Genomic DNA, 19864 nt, shown 5'->3' on the forward strand with positions numbered 1-19864 from the left:
TTTTTAGGAAACATTAATGTGCAAAACATTTACATCAAATGAAAGAAAAAGTGTGCAAATACAGCAAGTTTTAGAAATAATATTAAAACTAAAAATATGGGCACTTAATCTTAAAGGCTATTTGCTTTATGTACAGTTTAGACACCTCAATTTAAATCAAAGAACCTCTAAATCAGCTTCAAATTCAGTTTAAGAGTTAATTTGAAAGGAGCCCAGCTACTTTTCCAGTGCTCATGAGCACCATGCCCAGATCTCGTGGGAGAACTACCTCAAAACACCTCCACTAGCTTCTTACAGACATCATTACAAAAGGAAACTGCTGTTTCTACCTCTTACCTAACCCAGGCAGTGCTGAAGAAGCAGCTGAACTCCTTTCAACTTAACCTGGTGCAAGGTGACATCTGAGAACAGGAGGTGCACCTCACATTGCCATGATCCCTGCTCACATAGACTACAGCAGTCATTAACGTCAATAAAGATCACAACACAGTTGCAGTCAATACAGTTCTTGAAGTTGCTGGGTTGCCTTACTTCTTACATGCCTGCAGTGACAAAGGGAAAATGACTGATAGCACACAAGGGCAATGGCAGTGCATTCAGCCAAGATGAAAACAAGTTCTGATAAAGAAGAAACAAGGCTCTGAAGCATCAATGATGCAACGAGTTAAAGTCAGAATGTGAAAGTAATGTAGCAAAGCACCAGAGGGAAGCTAGGCTCAAACTTTCTGCTGCTCTGTCAGAACCTCTGATGCATTGTTCTTTGTTTAATTAGGCATTCAATGCATCAAATGGCACCAGACTGCCTACCGGATATCTGGTACCTTAGTATAACCAGGCATCTACTGAAAATGCAACTCATTATTTAGCAGGCCAACAAAACAACAGTGTCTTTCTGCTCTTCTTACGGGGCTGAGGAAACTGATGAAGCTGTGGTATCAACAGTTGCATCAACAATACCCAGACAAGTAAAACTGGTATGGTGGAGGAAGGGGAAGTCTGTGTTTCAGTTTAATAGGAAAAACTGACCACAAAGGGAAGGGAAGGATGAGAGGAAAATTGGTATAAAACCTTTGGGATCTACCCTCCTCCCTCAAAATGATGATCTCTGTAAGGAATCTCTCTCAACAGTCAGGAAAGAACATGGATAGTGGTGGGAAGAGGCCAAGCTAGGTACCTGATTCAGAGATGTGTCTATAGGTTTCAGTAAGCATAAGGCCTTACACATTTATTATATGCTCTACAGATGAAGTCATGGACGTAATGGGAATCTTAGTGGAGCAGGTCCACAGAAAGTACAACAACCTACAGTTCCAATAACGGTTATATAGATTTAATCCCCTTCCTATTATATTGCATTTCTAAGCGAACACTACTTATTATTCAAATACTCTCTCCTTTTCCCCCAACTTCATACCTTTACTTTTTCTGGGACCAACTGGAAAAGATGGTGTAGGTATTAGTTGTTCGTTGGCTATTGTAACTGCATTTTCCATCCCAGGGAGATTTGATTCTATTGGGCCAGCATCAGTCAGTACCTTGTCACGCTTACGCTGCTGCCTTTTCTCACGATTACTGATTTTAGTTTCCCAAGCTCCTAAAATATGTTCATAAATAAAAAAAGACATTAAACGAGTAATACAATGGCAAAAATAACCGAACTAAAATTGAAGTGGGAACCAAGTTTAATTTGTTTACAAGTTAGCAATATGATAAACTGAAATCAATAGGTAAAGGTGAGAACAAAGGTGACTGAACTTTACATGTAAGAGTTTAAATGGCATTCTTGAAATGCCAGTATGCCCTTTTTTGGGATGTGAAAACAGTAGTCTTTTGTTTTTACAGCCACACAAATCTTATGAACCATAACACTTCAGGTAGAACAAGGTGTAGGCTGAGTGTTCATCTAAGGCAATTTTACTATTTTTCAACTCTTATAATCCAACAATCACAAATCAATTTGCTAGCACTACAGTTCTGAATCTACCATGGTACCTTTCCTATTCCAGAAATCTTGGATTTTCAGATATTCAGCATGCAATCAGTCTTAAATTAAGAATCAGTCTTAAATTTTGCCAACTAGTAACCACTACATGCCCACAGATCAGATTTAAGATAACATGAGCTAATTAAATTCTTTATATGTTTAAAGAAGTAAAACTTAGGTAGAAGTAAGCAAAAATGTCTCACTGCACTGCTTGATCTATGCTGCTGTTAATACCTTCATCTGCTTCTTTTCCATCCAGACGTGACAAGTCCTGAACCGTTTTAGCATCTCCCTTTGATTTCTTCTTATTCTTTTTTGACTAAAATGAACAAAAATTAGGTTCTATGTTATTAAAGACACTAAATGTTTTTATTACAGATATTAAGAAAATACTGTTATCAAAAGAGTAAGATAATTTACAGATTAGAAATGAAAGACATACTTTGCACGATTAATATACTGGCTAGTGCCAAAGTAGTGGCTTTTAGAAAACATTTCTTCACTATGAAGAGCGGGAAAAATAAATTCCCCCTCTCTATTTGTTGCATTTAAATAAAGTGAATGCCCCCAGCCTTTGCTGACAATCTGCAAACAACAAATACTGGAAGAATGGAAAGTGAGGCTAGGTCAGTCATAAAGAGCAATCTGGATTGCTTGATAGACTACACCAGTTAGAACAAAATGAACTTTAATACAGTCACATGCAAAGTTTTACATCTAGTAACAAGGACTAATGGCCAGCCATATCTACAAAATGTGGGACTGTATCCTGGAATACAATGATTATGAAAGGGATTTATGGATTACCGTGCATGAACATCTCAAAAATGAGCTTCCGGTCCAACACTGACCAAAAGTTGTAATACATTCTTCAGAAATAGGGGAACGGTCAATAGGAAGTAGAAATAGAACAGTTGCTTACCTCGTAACTGTGATTCTTCCAGATGTGTTGCTCCTATCCATTCCAATATAGATGTGTGTGCGCAGCATGCACATGCCGTCAGAAGTTTTTCCCTCAGTAGTACCCTTAGGGCCAGCAGGGAGCCCCCTGGAGTGGCGCAGGTATACCAGTCCATATATACCCCTGATGGCCCCTTCACCCACTCAGTTCCTTCTTGCTGGCATATACTGGAGAAAGAGGGGTGGGCGGGGATTTGGAATGGACATGAGCAACACATCTCGAAGAATCACACTTACGAGGTAAGCAACCGTTCATTGTTCTTAGAGTGATTGCTCGTGTTGTATTCCAATATAGGTGACTCCAAAGCAGAACCTAAGGAGGAGGGCTGGAGGATGAAACTACAGAAGAGTGGAGGACTGCCCTACCCAGGGAGCGTTCCCTCTGGCCTGATGCGACAGTGTATAGTGGTTGACAAACATATGGACAGAGGACCATGTGGCGGCTCTGCAAATGTCCAGGATGGGAACCTGCGCTATGAAAGTGGTGGAGGCAGCCACCGGCCTTGCGGAGTGTGCTTTAAGAGGCGGAGCTGAAGCGTCCACCAGGGTGTAGCACTCCCTGATGCAAGTGGTTATCCAAGAGGCTATCCGCTGGGTGGACACAGGTTGGCCCCTCATGCACTCTGCAATAGCCACGAAAATTTGTGGCGACTTCTGGAATGGTTTGGTCCTGTCTAAATAAAAGGCTAGCGCCCTATTGATGTCTAAAGCGTGTAAAGCCTGCTGTTTCCCAGATGCATGCGGTTTAGGGTAAAAAACCGGCAGGAGGTGGTCCTGGGAGGTATGGAAGGATGACACCACCTTCGACAGGAAATCTGGGTGAGGGCGGAGCAGAACCTTATCCTTAAAAAAATACATCAGATCCTGCCTACACGGTGAGTGCCCTAAGTTCAGATACCCACCAGGCAGAAGAGATTGCCACCAGGAGAGCCACCATATAGGTTAGGTGGAGGAGGGAGCACGTTGCTAATCGTTTGAACAGAGGCCCCATAAGTTTGCAGAGAACCAAGTTTAGGTCCCACTGGGGAATGGGCTTGCGGATGTGGGGATAGAGCCTGTCCAGCCCTTTCAGGAACCTGTTGACCATTGGATTGGCAAACAGGGTTTTCCCCCTTTTCCCCAGGTGGAAGGCAGAGAAGGCCTCCCGGTGAACTTTGATGGAGGAGGGAGAGAGATGCTGGAGCCTAAGGTCTAACAGGTAATCTAGGATCAGGGGAATTGGAACCCACCTTGGGTACACCCCCTTCTGGGAAGCCCAAACAGCAGAATCACTTCCACTTAGCCAGATACATGGCCCTGGTAGAGGGTTTTCTGCTACCCAGGAGGACCTCCAGGACTACAGTGCCGGGAACGGTGCCAAGAGCAGGAGTGGCACCACGAGCGAGAACTGGAGGCCCTCGAGGACTGGACAGATTCTGCCTCTCAGTTGGACGAGTACTCCGAGGTGGACCAGGACGGTGCCAGCACAGATGACGAAGGAGTTGCGGTGCGCTGAGACATGGACTCAGGCTTGCCGCAGTGCTGAGGTGGTGGTGGAGGCATGGCTGCGCAGGAGTCCTGCATGGAGGTAGGTGCCAATGGGCCCTGGGACGGTGCTGGTGCTGGGTGATGTTGCCGTGCCTAGTCCGTGCCATACCTTTGGCCGGTACCAGGGGAGCCGGTGCCTCGATGGCCGGTGCCGCATGCGGTGCCGTTGGGACCAGGCGATGTCTGCCATCATGCACCATGCCTTCGGTTGTCCTGGGAGGCGATTGGTGCCGAATGTCCCCATGCCACCTAGGGGATGCTGGAGTCAGAGGAAGAGGGGTGGAGGAGGACTCAATTAGAACCCTCGCTGCTTCCAAGGCCTCCGGTGTGGATGGCTCTGGGAAGTCCTCCAGAGAGCTGACATCCCCTCGCTGGGAGGAAGGCATGCCCAACCCTAGAAGGCCCGGGCTCATCTGCACCACGTGCCCAGGCGGGGACCGACCCTTGTTAGGCTGCCTCTTCTTCTGAGGCGCCGGCAATTGAGAGCAGTGCCCCTGTGGTGCAGGAGAGGCACGGTGCGCAGAACTGTCGTACACCGAGGCCAGTGTGCTTCGGGAGGCTGGTGCCGAGTCCAGTGCTGGTTGAAGCACTGCTTCCATGAGGAGGATCCTAAGGTGCAACTCCCTCTCGCATTTCGTCTGGGGCTTGAAGACCTTACAGATTTTACACACCTCTGTAAGCTGCGCTTCTCCCAGGCACTTTAAGCACAATGAGTACGGGTCACCTCATGGCATAGGCCTATTACATTTTTTGCAGGGCTTAAAACCTTGTGGGCCTGGCACGCCCTGCCGCGGGCACACGGCACGTTGTGGCGGGGAACAGAATACAACAAAAGAGTCTTTAACTTAAACTGCAGACACTTAGCTGAAGATTAACTAAAGAAAAACAATGAAGACAACGATGACGTTGAGGAGCTGAGGGTTGTTCCAATGACCATAACCGCAGTAAGAAGGAACTGAGTGGGTGAGGGGGCCAGCAGGGGAATATAGCAGATGGCATACTGGCGCCACTCCAGGGGGCTCCCTGCTGGCCCTAAGGGTACTGCTGAGGGGAAAACTTCCGATGGTGTGTGCACGCTGCATGCACACACCTATATTGGAATGCGCATGAGCAATCACTCGAAGAAGAAAGAAAAGTTATTTTACTTCTGTATATGGAACTAGTGAGAGATTCTGGAATACAGTGTACAATTCTGCTGTCCACATTTTTAAAAAGATGTTGACAAACTGGACAATACAGAAAAGAGGCACAAAAGTTATTCAAGGGCTGGAGAAAACCTTACAGTGAGAGACTCGGTACAGTGTTTAGTTTTTCAGATGATGACAGGGGACTTGATTACATATAAGTACATTAATTGGGAGAAAATGACAAGTACTAACGTGCTCTATAATCACAGAAAAAGGTACATGAATCAATTGCTGGAAGCTGAAGCCACACAAACGCCAATTAGAAAGCAGACACAATGTTTTAACTTACTCCTGATGCCATTCTATAAAATACTAAAACTTCTGTGCACAATATTTTAAAGTTATTCAAATTTTGTCAAAATGCACTACATAATCACAAGTTTCAGTTACAGGCAGTCCCCAGGTTACATACAAGATAGGGACTGTAGGTTTGTTCTTAAATTGAATTTGTATGTAAGTCAGAACTGGTGTCCAGATTCAGCCGCTGTTGAAACTGACCAGCGGCTGACTACAGGAAGCCCAAGGCAGAGCTGCTCTTCCCCGGGGCTTCCTGGAATCAGCCGCTGATCAGATTCAGCCACTGTTGAAACTTGACACCTGGGACAGAGCAGCTGGGGTGCTGCCGGATTGGTCCAGGAGCGCCCAGGAACGGTGCTGCGGGACCAACCTGGCAGCGCCCGAGCTGCTCTACCCCAGGCGTCGGCGAGAAAAGCCTGGTCTGCTGGAGGGGGAAGGGGGGGGGCGCACTAGCTATCTAGTGCGCCCTCCCCCACCCCCAGCAGACCAGGCTTTTCTCGCCGTCTTCCACGGCGAGAAAAGCCGCTCCACATCTCCCTGGTCTGCTGGGGGGGCCCCCCAGCAGACCAGGGAGACGCGGAGCAAAGCCGTGGAGGACGTGGGCGGCAGGACCGCCGAGACGCGCCGGTCCCGCCGCCCGTGTCCTCCGTGGCTTTGCTCCGCATCTCCCATGTCTGCTGGGGTTGCCCCCCCAGCAGACCAGGGAGACACAGAGCGGCTTTTCTCGCCGTGGAAGACGGCGAGAAAAGCCTGGTCTGCTGGGGGGTGGGGGGCGCACTAGCTGCGCCTCCCCCCCCAGCAGACCAGGGAGACGTGGAGCAGCTTTTCTGGCCACGGAGGACGCGGGCGGCGGGACCGCGGCACGTCTGGGCGGTCCTGCTGCCCCTGTCCTCCGCGGCCAGAAAAGCCCCGTTCGTATGTAGGGATCCAACGTAAGTTCGTATGTAGGGAAATACGTAAGTCGGATCCACGTAACTCGGGGACTGCCTGTATTTTGGTTACTTATTTCAAATACCTACTATCAAGTATGTCTAACAATACAGACACAACATTCCACCAGGAGTAGAGTTAAAGAAACCCCTATGACCACCCAGTCCCTCTTTCTCTGCGCCCTCCCTCTCAGGTATGAGCGAGGTGCCTCAACACCCACTATTCCTCCTTCCTAGTCAATACACCCAAACCATAGGGCTAGCCACCCCAGTCCTGATACTGGACTCAGAGCAGGTGATTCAGAGGTAGAAAAAGCCTAATGCTTGGTTCCAGGCTAGCTCAGAGTTTCCAGCACTCCACTGTCTCCTTTCCACAGGCTGTGCTAGGAACTGCAGCTGCCAGAACCCTTTCACTCCCCCCTCTCTAGTACCTCTCAGCAGTGTGGACTTCCCTGGGTTCAGTGGCCCCTAGTGGAGGCCAGCAGCATTGCAGCCCATTTATGTGGAGAAAAGGAAATTCTGCAGCCACATTAATTTCTGCAACATTCTGTGCAGTGGGGCAGAATTTCCCCAGGAGTAAGCACTATACAAATAGCTAAGGCAAAGAACTTATTCTTAATTTTCTGAAGTCTTCAAATTGACACTTTCTGGAAGATGCCTTAATCAGGTGGGGAACCACTGTTTTGATACCACAGACCGGCAAACCCCTTCACAAACTTTTGGCAGACCAGTAATATTTTATTTGCATATGTATTAAGCAAATAATGAATATTCAAATAAAATGTTGCCAGTCCACCAAAAGGCCCCATCCTCAGAGCCGCCACCACCAACAGCCGTCTTCAGCTCCAGCAGTAGCCACGTCACAGGTGGCTGCTGCAGCTAAAGCCACCTGTTTGTAGCAGCTTTGGGGGCCAGGGTTCACCCCAGCCCCGAGCCCCACAGTGCCAGCCCTAACCCCTAGAGTCCCTCACCCCACTATTACCCCCCCCACCAGCCACTGACCCTAGAGTTCCCTGAACCCACCCCGTGCCAGCCTCCCACCCTCAGAATCCTCCAGTGCCAGCCACCCATCCCAAACGCTTCAGTGCCAGCCTCGTTTCCAGAGCTCCACTGCATTGAACCCCCCCCCCCCCCCCCGAGTCCCCAATTAGCCCAGTTCCCAGGGCCCCCAGTGCCAGCCCTGCCCTTGTAGCCTCCCAGTACTAGCGCCATCCCTAGAATTCCCCAGTGCCAGCTCCCCGCCTCTTAGAGCCCCCTACCCCTAGAGACGCCAGCACTAGCCCCATCCCCAGTGCCCGCCTCGTCCCCCTCACCTAGCCCTGCACTGTCTCCCAGCCACCAGCTGAGTGCTGCTGTCCAGGTCGTGGCTGCTCTAAGGCTGCCGTGCTGGGCTCTGCACAGCTCTCCCGCTGTGGGGTGAACTGCTCTTCCGCATCCAGGAAACCCCTCCCCTGCCCAGTGCTGGTTGGCTGAGAGGCAGGGCAGGATACACCTCTCCCAACAGCAGCAGCAGCAGCAGGAGAGGTGCTGGGGAGTGTACTCTACCCCCCCAGATCTGCTGAGGCACAGTAGCTAGTGGCTTGCAGCCCGGCAGTTGGGGACCACTGTGTTAGTCAATTTGGCTAAACTGGATGAAATTTTATGCGATATACAGAAATCAGATTACATCACTGAATAGCCCCTTCTGGCCTTAGACTGTATAAATACATGCAAAAAAGTACCTTGAACTAACTGATGCATTCTACTAGTGAACCCTACACCACTGTTAACTGTGCAGACACCATGGACCCAGAAAGTAAATTATACAGACTTGGCAGAATTAGATTTTTATTTTCTGCAATTAACAAAATTGATGGGGTAGGTTTGGCTTTAGGGTTGCACTGACAGTGGGGCTGCAGTGGGCTCAGCACAGCCAAGAGGTCCAAGACACCTGGGTGCAAAGGAGGTTGTGCAGGTAGGGCTGCAAAGATGACAAGCTCCGATTACAGCGAGGGCCACCTCACTGCTGCATAGTTCCTGACTGAGGATAGCTCTCTCACTTCTAGCTGAAGAGTAAGTGAGCAGGACCATGACAGCAGAGCTGTAGAGGGTTTTCTGCAATCCCATGGGGCTAGATACACCTGTAAAAACACGCTCCTCTCTGTTTAGGCGGCTAACAACTGATTTGCTATATTGATCAGTAAAGCAAAGTGAGCCAAACGTGGTCCCAGCAAAGTCGGGCCCAGTAAAGCTGCTAATACAATCAATCCTAGTATCTTTATACCCTTAGCCAAACAGTCTGACGTCAGGGCATCCAATTAGAGAAATCCTCAATTAAACTTGGAAAAACAAAGCCTTATCAACAAGATGGCGGACAGGTACGAGGGAGTACATCTCCTGTCCCAACCAGCCCAATTAACACATACCAATAGCCCATCCTGTAGGTCTCTTCTCACGGGGTGACAGAAAGTTCACTCTGGTCTACGTGCTTGAGAGAAAAGCTGAAATGGTTTCTGATGTACAAGATGGCTTCTAGCTAAACATAAAATAGCTTCTACACACCTGACCCCTGCAAGGATAAGATGCTGGTTCTGGCGGGCTGGAAGAGAGACTACAAGATTGGAAGCTTTTATTTCTCCTTGCAGATCTGGCCAGGAGTCTTTGTTTTGCCCTGCATGACAACAACTGCCCACGCACCTTGGGCCTACAGGGACTGGAAGTCACTGGCTCCGCACACATGCAGGGAGACCACTGCAGCCTAGCTATCATGGCCATTTTCTCACTCCCATGACAGTGGGACAATAAATGGCCTTCTGCACTGTCACAGGACTAGGGACACCTAATTCTCATAAACCTAAGGTGCCCCCCCCCCCAAAAAAAGTGCTTAGTCCTGGTGGAGCAGAGCAGGAACCCTTGAAACTCCCAGCTGGTGAGAGCAGGGATGTGACATTCGACATGCAGAAGGCTGTATGATGCCATAGGGCCAGAGACATCCAATTCTGCAGGTACAGGGTATGCGGAAGGCACTGGCACAACAGGGTAGAGAACCCTTCCCAGGATTGCAAGGAGGGAAAAGAGGATGAGCCCCCTGCCATGGGAGATGTCATCTTACTGCTAAATGGCTCCACCCCTGGACAGGAGCCATTCAGCAGCAGGATGGCCACCCCACAGTCAGAGACTGCTCCTCCTGCTAGCCATGGCCAGGGTCTTTGCTTTACCAGTTTCAGAGCTTTTTCCTCACTTGGGGCTACTAGGGATCCAGTGTCCCTAACTCCAGTGTCATGGCCACATTCTCTCATTCCTGAGACTGCAGGGCTCCCTGCGTGCCTGGTGACACCTGATCCCTATTGGTGCTAGTGAAGGCAGGGGGTGCGGGATTATGCAAAGCTGCACCCATACCAACTGTTACTGATGGATTTTTCCTTCACCATTTCAGTGTAAGCTGAAATTGATATTAACTTACACCTGTGGATTTAAATAGAGTCCTGCCAAGTCTAACTATGGCAGAAGAAGCACTTGCTCAGTAACCAAACACTGAATGCTGAGTATGGGAGGGTTACTGACCTCTCTCTAGCCTCCCACCCCAAAAAGAACAAACATTTCAAAAATGTATTTCGCCCTGCATAAGCTATGCATAATTTGCATTTGATAAACTAAAAGTAAACTAAATTCAGTATAGAGAAAAACCACCCAGCTGTATAGGAACTATTCCTTTAATCCAACTCAAAATAGTGTACATATTTTAAACTGCTAAGTGAAACACTACTAGGAGAATCAATCAAAAACTTTCAACTTTTTCAAAAGAATCTTTTTACCAAAACAAAATATTTGAAAAACTGACTAGCCAGTTCAAGTAAGCACTAATAGCGTAATAAGTGGTTACAAAATAGACTATGACCATAAAATAAAAAACATTAAAAACTAATTTAAAAAAGTCAGTCACAAGAATAACTTACATACAAATTTTAGTTTGTTAAAAAAATCAAACTGATTAGATGCATTAGACATCCAAATTTAAGACCAGCTTTTCTACAAAAAAGTCACATTAAATATAGTATAGACCAGGGGTAGCTAGCCTGTGGCTCTGGAACCACCTGTGGCTCTTCTGAAGTTAATATGTTTCCAACTTTCTAATGCTCAACTCCTGGCTCCACCTCCTCCTCCAAGGGTCTTGCATCATTGCACCTTCCCTCCCCCACAGAGCCTCCTGAGGGCCATGAAACAACTGATTGCAGTGGGCAGGAGGTGCTGGGAAGGAAGAGGAGGTACAGATTGGTGGGGCTGCTGGTGGGCAAAAGACTCTGGAAATGGGAGAGGAGACACCTGATGGGGACGGCTGACAAATTACTGTAGCTCTTTGGCAATGTACATTGGTAAACTGTGGCTCCTTCTCAGGCTCAGGTTGGCCACACCTGGTATAGACCCTTATAAATGTGTGTGTTGTTGAGTACAAGGATTTAATACATACATCAGAACTTCAAGTTTCTCATCTTTACTTTCTTAATACCAATTAACAGAACACAGTATGTAATCTAACTTTTTCCTATGACCCGTCAAACTCAGTCAAGCTTTTTAGCATCAGTCAGCATCTCAATGGAGATCATTGACAAACAGTCAGGAGGTGCAAAATGACTGTACAAAATAAAGGTTCTATTCATTCTAAATTATCAATCACCTTCTGCTGCACAAAATGCTGCCAATCTTTAAAAGCTTGCAAATATAATTATGAAGTTTTAGGAAGCTTTTTATTTGCTCTAGTTTGTCTCTTTCTAGTGGATGGTATAACAGTAATAGCAAATTAAGTTGAATCACTTATTTGTTGCTTTTGTGTAACTGAGCAAGGCAAAGAAGAATGAAGAGGGAAGTGGCCAAATTGAAGACAGTACAAGAGGCTAACAGCGATGACAAGCAGAAAATTGTAACCATCTTCAAGGAATGCCTGAGGTTCATGGCCACTGAAGAAAAAAAAGTGTTGCAGAAACACAAGAGGAGCACCATTTTCACTAAAAGCACATTTTTAGCATACAAAACACTTAATATACCGTCTAATTTTTGATATGTAAAAGTCACTTAGTCTAAGGATGTTAAATATTGGTTAATTTACTAGTTGAGTACTCGACAGGCAACTTCTACATTCCTCCTTTAAAATGTACAAGAACCCCCTGACTCTGGGCTGCACACGGCTACCAGCTTTGAAATGTATAAGAGTCCTCAGTGAGGGCCCTTGTGTATTTCAAAGGGGCAGAGCTGTGCTGATTAGCTGTGCAGGGCTGCCCCTTTGAACACCGCCTCAGCATTTCAAAGCAGCAGCGCCGCACAACTGATCCTGGGTTCAGCTGTGTGGCGCTGCTGCTTTGAAACATGCCCCTCTTCCCCCGCCCCCCCCCCCGCCTTTGCTGCCTCTATCTGATAGAGGCAGAGTGGAGGGGGAGGGAGGAAATCAACTAGTCGATTGACTATCCGGTAAGCATTTACTTATCAGATAGTAAAGTAGTCCTTAACATTCTTAACTTAGTCATCAGTTTACTTCTCTAACCCAAACAAAGAAAGAGCACTCCCGCAGGGCTTTCGGAGATTCTAGTTGATGCAGTCAAGGTATTATTAATGCAATGTATATATGTAAAAAGGGTGATTTCTCAGTGTGACTAACACAGTTGCCTCTTTATCCTCACTAAGTTTTAAAAGAGGCTTGGAGCGGTGCTTAGTGGACACTGAAGGGCACCAATTAGCAGCTAGAGTTTAGATTTTAGAGTGGATAAAATGTTTTATTTTTAAAAAGATGGTTTAGATTTATTTTTTAAAAGATATCCTTATTTAAATAACTAATTTAAAATGAACTATGAATTTACTACAAAATGCACTAAGACCTAAACTACTTATAATTTCTTAAAACATTAAAATAAATAACACTCTGAACCCATAAACCTCTATCAAACTTTGAGTAAAAGGCTGTTTTTCTATATAAAGAATTAATTGGGGGTGGGTGGGAGGGGGAGAGAATCTAACTTTTGAAGTCAAGCTTTATAAAATTGGCATAGGGAATGATATACTGTATTAAGGCTTGATCCTGTCAGTAATCAAGGGGCTGCAGTAATGGGTGCAAGAGATTGGACAAGTCATCACAGGGGACAGGACTAGTCTCTGATGCCAGGAGACACCATCACATATCTCATTATCGACGAGGAGTCCTGTGGCACCTTATAGACTAACTGAAGTGTAGGAGCATAAGCTTTCGTGGGCAAAGACCCACTTCGTCAGATGCATGTGCTTATGAAAGCTTATGCTCCTACACTTCAGTTAGTCTATAAGGTGCCACAGGACTCCTCGTCGCTTTTGCAGATTCAGACTAACACGGCTACCCCTCTGATACTTGATATCTCATTATGATAATTCACTGAGCTCATCTGGGTCTCATAGTCCTAATTTATTACTTCTCCATTTCCTGAGCTGTGATTGATTCCACTCTCAAATTACAAATATTTATGACTCCATACACCATGTAAACTTACTCACCAGATGATAGAAAAACATTGAACTCCACAAAACTACCAGCTCTTGCTTCTAGACAGTTCTGGGCACTTCAATTAAATGGCCATGATTTGCTGCATATGTACATACATGCAAACAAATCTATTAATTTCTCAACTGTCTTCCTCTTTATTAAATAAATAAAACACGGAAGTGCAAAAAGCACATGGGTTGGATGAGAGGAAGTTATGGATCACTGTTAGGTCTTGTTTTCTTAGAAGTAGAGGTGTGTGTTGTCGGTCAGTCAAAGGAGAAGTATTTGCATGTTCAGCCAGAAAGGAGCAATACTGGTATCAAAGCAGGATATTGGGGGGGGGGGGAAGGAAGACAGCATTCTTTTGAGTGCAGCCTCTAGTGTGTTGATTTTAAGATCTGAGAACTGGAGGGGAAAAAACCTGCCATGGCTGCAGGTTAAAAAAAAAAAAAAAAAAAAAAAAGAACCTCATTTGGGAATATTTTCATAACATTCCTATACATCTGGATAAAAAGATGTGCTAAATGTAAACTGTGAAACAAAAAATGCAATTCCTGGTTGTCAAAATTAATGACATGACAACAAATGCTTGTGTTCAAAATAAAATTAGAATGTTAATTTGTTATGGAGGTCTTCTAATTTTTTTTTATTAATACTGCTGAATAGCTAAAATGATTTTTATGGCTCAATATAATCAAATATTCTAGATGACAACTTCCTGTTTAAAAGTAAAGCTTTATTATGTATTTATTAATTTTAACATTAAAAAATTTCCCCTTCTTCATCTGCTTGATGTTGCCCAACATAAGCATTTAAATAAATGTAGATCCTTATGATTTTTTAGTTATTTTCCCTATAAAACTAGATTTAGAATAAATTATACAATATAACAGTGTTACAAACAGCTGCAGTAGGGAGAAATCTTTAATTTATCTTTTTTTAAAGCAGTACAGTAACCAATACTCCAGGAGAGAGAATGACTAACCATTTTTGTTTCAGGATAAAGTTTAGACATAGGGGTTATGAATGTCTATCACCTGCATCGTCTACAACATCAGAGTAATCTGTATCACTAGCAATGTTGCAGCTAAATAGTAACTATTTTAAAATAAGAACTACTTTTTTCATCACCCAGTAAAACCATCAGTAAGTTTGCTGGAATTTGTCTTGATGGCTAACTGCTTTGGCACTTGCCCAGGTCATTTACACAATAAATTCTCCCTTCGGTCTCATTTAGAACAAGGATTTAAAGTGCCATAGTTCAATAACAGCAAACAGGTTACACTCAACTGAGCAAAGGAGACAGTGCTGGTTTCAGTGTACAAGAAAAATTGAACAGAGTGTAAAAAAACTGGATGGGAAATTTGTTAATCAGAATTTTGATGGGTGGAACAATCCATAGAATGATAGAGCAATACTGTTTGTCACACAAGTAAGGACTGTCTATCTTACACAAACAAATTGGGAAATGCCGATGCAGCAGAATACTTCAAAGTAGTAGCAGGTAATAGAACAAAATTCAAGTGTCTCTCTCTCGCACAACCTGCAAATATAGCAAAGATGAGAAGAAATCTAGATGATAAAGACAACCTTAAAACTTATGACATATGGATTCAGTGCTCATTTGATTAAAATACAACTCCAAGAATAAAAGAAACTGTTGAGACCACAAAATACTTCAACAACCTCTTTTCTTCAGTGAAGCTGAAGTAAAGTGGAGAATGCAAACTAATTTTATGCTAAGATATGCACTTGAATTCAGTTCGGAGCCATTTATTAAGATTTAGTCTATTCTGATGACGATTTGTGAAGAGACTTGTGTCAAAATAGATGGAACTGTAATAGCCAATGTAGTCCTAGTCAGACTTAAAGGAAACATTGAAGACATGCTGAATATACTGAAATCTATTTCCGATTTCTTTGGCAAACTGCAGAAAGCTTGCTAGTATATTGCTGAGGCTGTTGAAATTTGTAAAGACATTTGAGTCATAGAAGAAAAGACATACCCAACAACATTAAATTGCAAGCAGTAAAGAAACAGGTGGATCAAGCAAACCCGCGTACTGCACTCCTACAAAAGAAAAAGAGTCTAGACCACTGCAGACACTGGGCTAACACCAATAACCATTACTGAAGCTTGGATTGTATCCAAGACCAGAGAACCTTTTGTTTTATTACAAGATACTGAGGCAATAGCCCTAAACAGTGCTCCAGTGGGATGTATACCTCCCAACGCTGGTGTAAATCTAGGAAACCACCATGAACTTTTTGTATATATACCGCTTGCTGTTGCAGCGCTTGCATTCGCTGTTGTTATAGACTGAACTATAGAAAAAAACCTAAGCTGAAGCAAGACATGGTACTCCAACTTGCCATGGTCTTCTTTCTCATTCCAACTGCTACTGCTGTACCAGAACACCTTACTTGACTCCTCTTCTAGACTGGAAATCGAGTTTGTCCCTCTCATCCCAAACAACTAGTGAAACAAGAGCGACATCTCCCAATGGAGACCAGTATAGTTCAATGACAGCGACCACCGCAATCCTCAAAATAACTTTAGAGGGAGGCAAGGGAAATGGCAACAGACTGTATAAGGTAAGACATGCTGTAACTAAGAATGTAAACATCTCATGGCTAAATTAGTTAGCCCAAGAGCTAGAATTTTCCTTAACTCCTTTCCTACACTCTATTATAATCATTGTTTTAACCATTGTAATTGTTGTAATCATTTTCTGCATAACCCTATGTATTGCAAAACGCCTAGTTAATGTAGCTATCTTTTCTGTGCACATTCAATACACAGCACTAGGAAAAGACCTTAGCCAATTCCTAGATCCTAAACCTTCTATTCCGGCCTGAGGCACTTCTAGATTCCCCCAAGGTGAGCAAGAGGTGCTAGTATCACCGTCATCTTGTATCCTAAGACGTAGTGTGTCGTATCAGGGGGTGGAATGTAGCCAGACAGGAACCCCCCTGTAACATCCATTTTTGCTTGCCTGGAGCATACAAGGCACACAGAGCAGAAGGCCCAAGCTGTGTGACCGTGAATGGCTGTAAACAGAGATATGCCAATTGCTGACCAAGAGGCTGCCAAAGAGTGCCCTTGACTTAACCCATATTGATACGAACACAGCCGTCCGCGAGGGGAGGAATCTCTCGCTCAGTAAAAAAATGTCTAGTACTCACAATTTAGTTCTCTCTCTTGCAAGTGTAAATTAACTTGAAACTTGCTTGTAAGAACTGGCGCCACAAAACGGACCAGTACAATTTGGCCTCTTAGATAAGAAAGAAGATACAGGCCCCCAGAAGTATAAAGATAGGTCCAGCAGTACATTTACTCTGAGTGTCAATCTACCATCTATCTGCTGGTCAAGTTAGGTGTTTGATCTCCCGAGGTTCCAAGGGGACGCCCACCTCATATTCGTCTTTCCTAGGAATTGAGAGACCGGCCCTGGCCTGACATGCTGAAGTCGAGAGGCACAGAAAGGGGTAAAAATTGTACCTAGATGTAGTCCTTTGTCTTAAGTGTACACATAGACTTAGAGCTCTTTAAAGATTAAGCTGTCACTTGGTACCATTATTTCTATTTTCTATATTTTCTTTGTAACCATTTTTAAAAATCTGTATTTGCTAACAGTTAAGAAAGAGAGCAATAGCCATTGTAACCATATGCTTTTATAAGTCTTTTTAATAAACCTGTAACTGTTTAAGTTTTAACCTGACTCCTTCAGTTGCTATAAGAGAACCAAGCACAACTTAAAAGAACTTCAGCCAGTCATAAGAGACAGGTATAAGAAGAGCTTAGGCGTTTAGATTTGTGTCACTCCCAGGTGACAAGTCCGTTAGGGCACCTTTCAGTCTTTCCCTAAGGCTGCTCGCTGCGAAAGAATCTTGCATTCTAGCAGCTAAAATCTGAGGTGTAATAAGCTCTTCCTATAAAAGGGTGTCTGTTGGCCTGCTAGCTACCCTCTGTGACAGGACCCCAGTCCTAGCAGTGAAGACACAGACGTTAAACCTTTTCTCGAACACACACACACACACACACACACACACTGCCCTGACCGTCGGCTGACAGGGAGGAAGGAGAAAAATGAGCAGCAAAAGAGAAGATTGTTTCTTCACATACAAAATTTTCTTTGCTTCCAAATACAAAAACCTATGATATATTTTAGAATACAGGGTTCAACTTAACATCAGAACATTTCTTGTTATTCAAATGCAGAATTAACTTAGTAATTGAAAGCTCCTATAGTGTTATTTACTGACTCAAGCTATAAAATCATTAACAGTTAGGAAGTCAACTAGTACAAAGTATTATTTTTAATCAAATAGCCTTTTATGCTCTACAACTTTTTAGTAAGTTACACAGGTAAACACTTATGCTGTTTATGGAATAGATCTTCTGATAGTAGTACATAATCTCCAACTGTCTCATGAGACAGTTTTAGGCCTATGAAAGAAAGAGTTAAAAAATTCCTTGAATGAGAGACTATACTTATTAGAGTACACTAACTTTAATGTGGCAATAATTTCCAAATCAGAGTTACTACCCAGTTTACTTGACATTATTCAAATGAACAGATATCTTGTATTTGCAATTACAGGAATTTGTGAAGAGCCAAGATACAGAAAAAAATGTATGGCAAACTTGGGGTATATTTGTTCAGTGATTTCTGACACACAAATCTGGAAGAAATTAGACTTTTGCTCTCAGTGCATAAGAAATGAGAAATTTAAATGTAATGTGATATTCTATTTAAATGTTTACAACAAAGCTTTAACAGAAGATATATGTTTAACCAACTAAGTCAGTAACAGAATTAATTTTATAACAAGCTGAAAATTACTTTTTCTATTGCCAAAGATCAGACTTCAAGGTTCCAGGTGTGTCTTCAAAAGACATCAAAACACCTAATGGACAGATCCTGCAACCCTTAAGCCTGAGACATCCATTCAAATAAAAGGGAGTTTGCAAGAGTAGAATCTGGCCTTAAATCAGCACTTCCTCAACTGTTACATGATAGCATAATTGTAAGTTATTTGAAAGATTACACGTATCACCTCTTGAATACCTACAGAGAGTAGGGAACAACTAAATAATGATTTGGCCAAATTATATTTTCATGCATAAAAGACTTGTGCATCTTGATACCACAGGATATAATCTTAAAAAAAAAAAAGACAGGTGACTGCTCCACTATCTCCTCTGCATAGTGACTCTTTGCCCCATGTCCAGCTGGGCTATCTCGCTCTGCTCCTCACATGCAGCAGTTTCTGAGGAGCTGACCCCCTCCCGCCCCGCGTGTAACCATGTAACCTTCAGCGGTTACACATTTGCTTGATTAAACACATTTACCATGCTACATAAAGCAGCTAAGCTGACATGAGAAACTGCTCCTTCCCACTTCCTGCCTGGGCTGCCAGGAGAGTGTCCGAACACCCATTTCCCCTCACCTTATGCCCCGAGATTCTAGTGGAGCAGGGAAGTTTTTAAGCCAGCTTCTCATGCATACTAGGAGCCTGCATGTAACTGTGAAGGTTAACTGATGAACCCAAGCTCACTGGTTAACCATGTATACACAATTACACTTTTACATCACAACTGGAGGCTGCCTGAGAGCAGCCTCCATCTCAGATGCTGACTAAGGATGTTAAATATTGGTTAACTAAATAGTCAAGTGACCTCATGAATTCTTATTGATTAGTTGACTATCCGATAGTATCCAGGGATGGGGCCGGAAGCCAATGCACTCCAGCTCCACTTCCAAGGAGCCCCTTGCCACTCTGTGCTGCTGCCTCTGTATCAGAGAGAGCAGTGTGCATGCCAGGCGTGAGCTGGTTTGCAAGGGGAGCCAGTTTAAAAACCAGACCTTCTCATGGACCGGCTGCCTGCTGCCCTATGCTGCTGCCTCTGATATGAACGCAGCAGTGCGGGGTGTCAGCAGCCCCTGTCCAGGGGTGGGGACTGAGCAAGAGCTGGACCCAGCATGAGCTGGAACGGAGATGGATTGCCTGCCAGCCTACCGCCTAAGACACTTCAAATTCAGAGCCACAGCAGGGGTAGGTCCCAGACCCACTGCAAGCCAGGACTGAACCAGGTTGCTGGCACAGCCTGCTAAAAAATTTACTGGGGAGGTGGGGAATGCATGTAGTCTATAGCATTAATCTATAAGTTTTCCTTATCGATTCATCGACCACACTATTATATCCCTAATGCCAAGTACCTGGAAATATTCAAAGGGAAGGGGCTGGGTTCCAGTAGAAAATAGAGAGTGCAGGGCAGGCCACTGCCCCAGCCAGGCTCTTGCTGGCAGGACAGAGCAGCAACCCTGAGCAGCCAGCATAAGAAGCAGCTGGTTCTGCCAAGGGTGTGAGGGGGTAAGCACAGTGGGAAAAGGATAGAGTCCTGCCAGCTCCCCAAACTGGCCACAGAGAAATCTGGGGTGGGGGCCACTTCACACCACATACCCTCCTTACACTAGGGATTTGAAGGTCTAGG

At 44.5% G+C, this 19864-nt stretch overlaps 1 protein-coding gene across 2 annotated transcripts in view; it reads right to left on the minus strand.

Annotated features, from left to right (window-relative positions):
- The window catches only part of MTDH (metadherin), a 59630-nt gene that overhangs the window by 30611 nt on the left and 9155 nt on the right, over positions 1–19864 (minus strand). For both annotated transcript variants that reach the window (XM_075920336.1, XM_075920335.1), the window contains 2 exons: positions 2219–2303; positions 1415–1594 (listed from right to left, as the gene is read on the minus strand). In XM_075920336.1, the coding sequence (XP_075776451.1) occupies positions 1415–1594; positions 2219–2303 (265 nt within the window). The remainder of the gene's footprint in view (positions 1–1414; positions 1595–2218; positions 2304–19864) is intronic.

The sequence above is a fragment of the Pelodiscus sinensis genome, chromosome 2 (genome assembly GCF_049634645.1).
Source record: "Pelodiscus sinensis isolate JC-2024 chromosome 2, ASM4963464v1, whole genome shotgun sequence".
Lineage (NCBI taxonomy): Eukaryota > Metazoa > Chordata > Testudines > Trionychidae > Pelodiscus > Pelodiscus sinensis.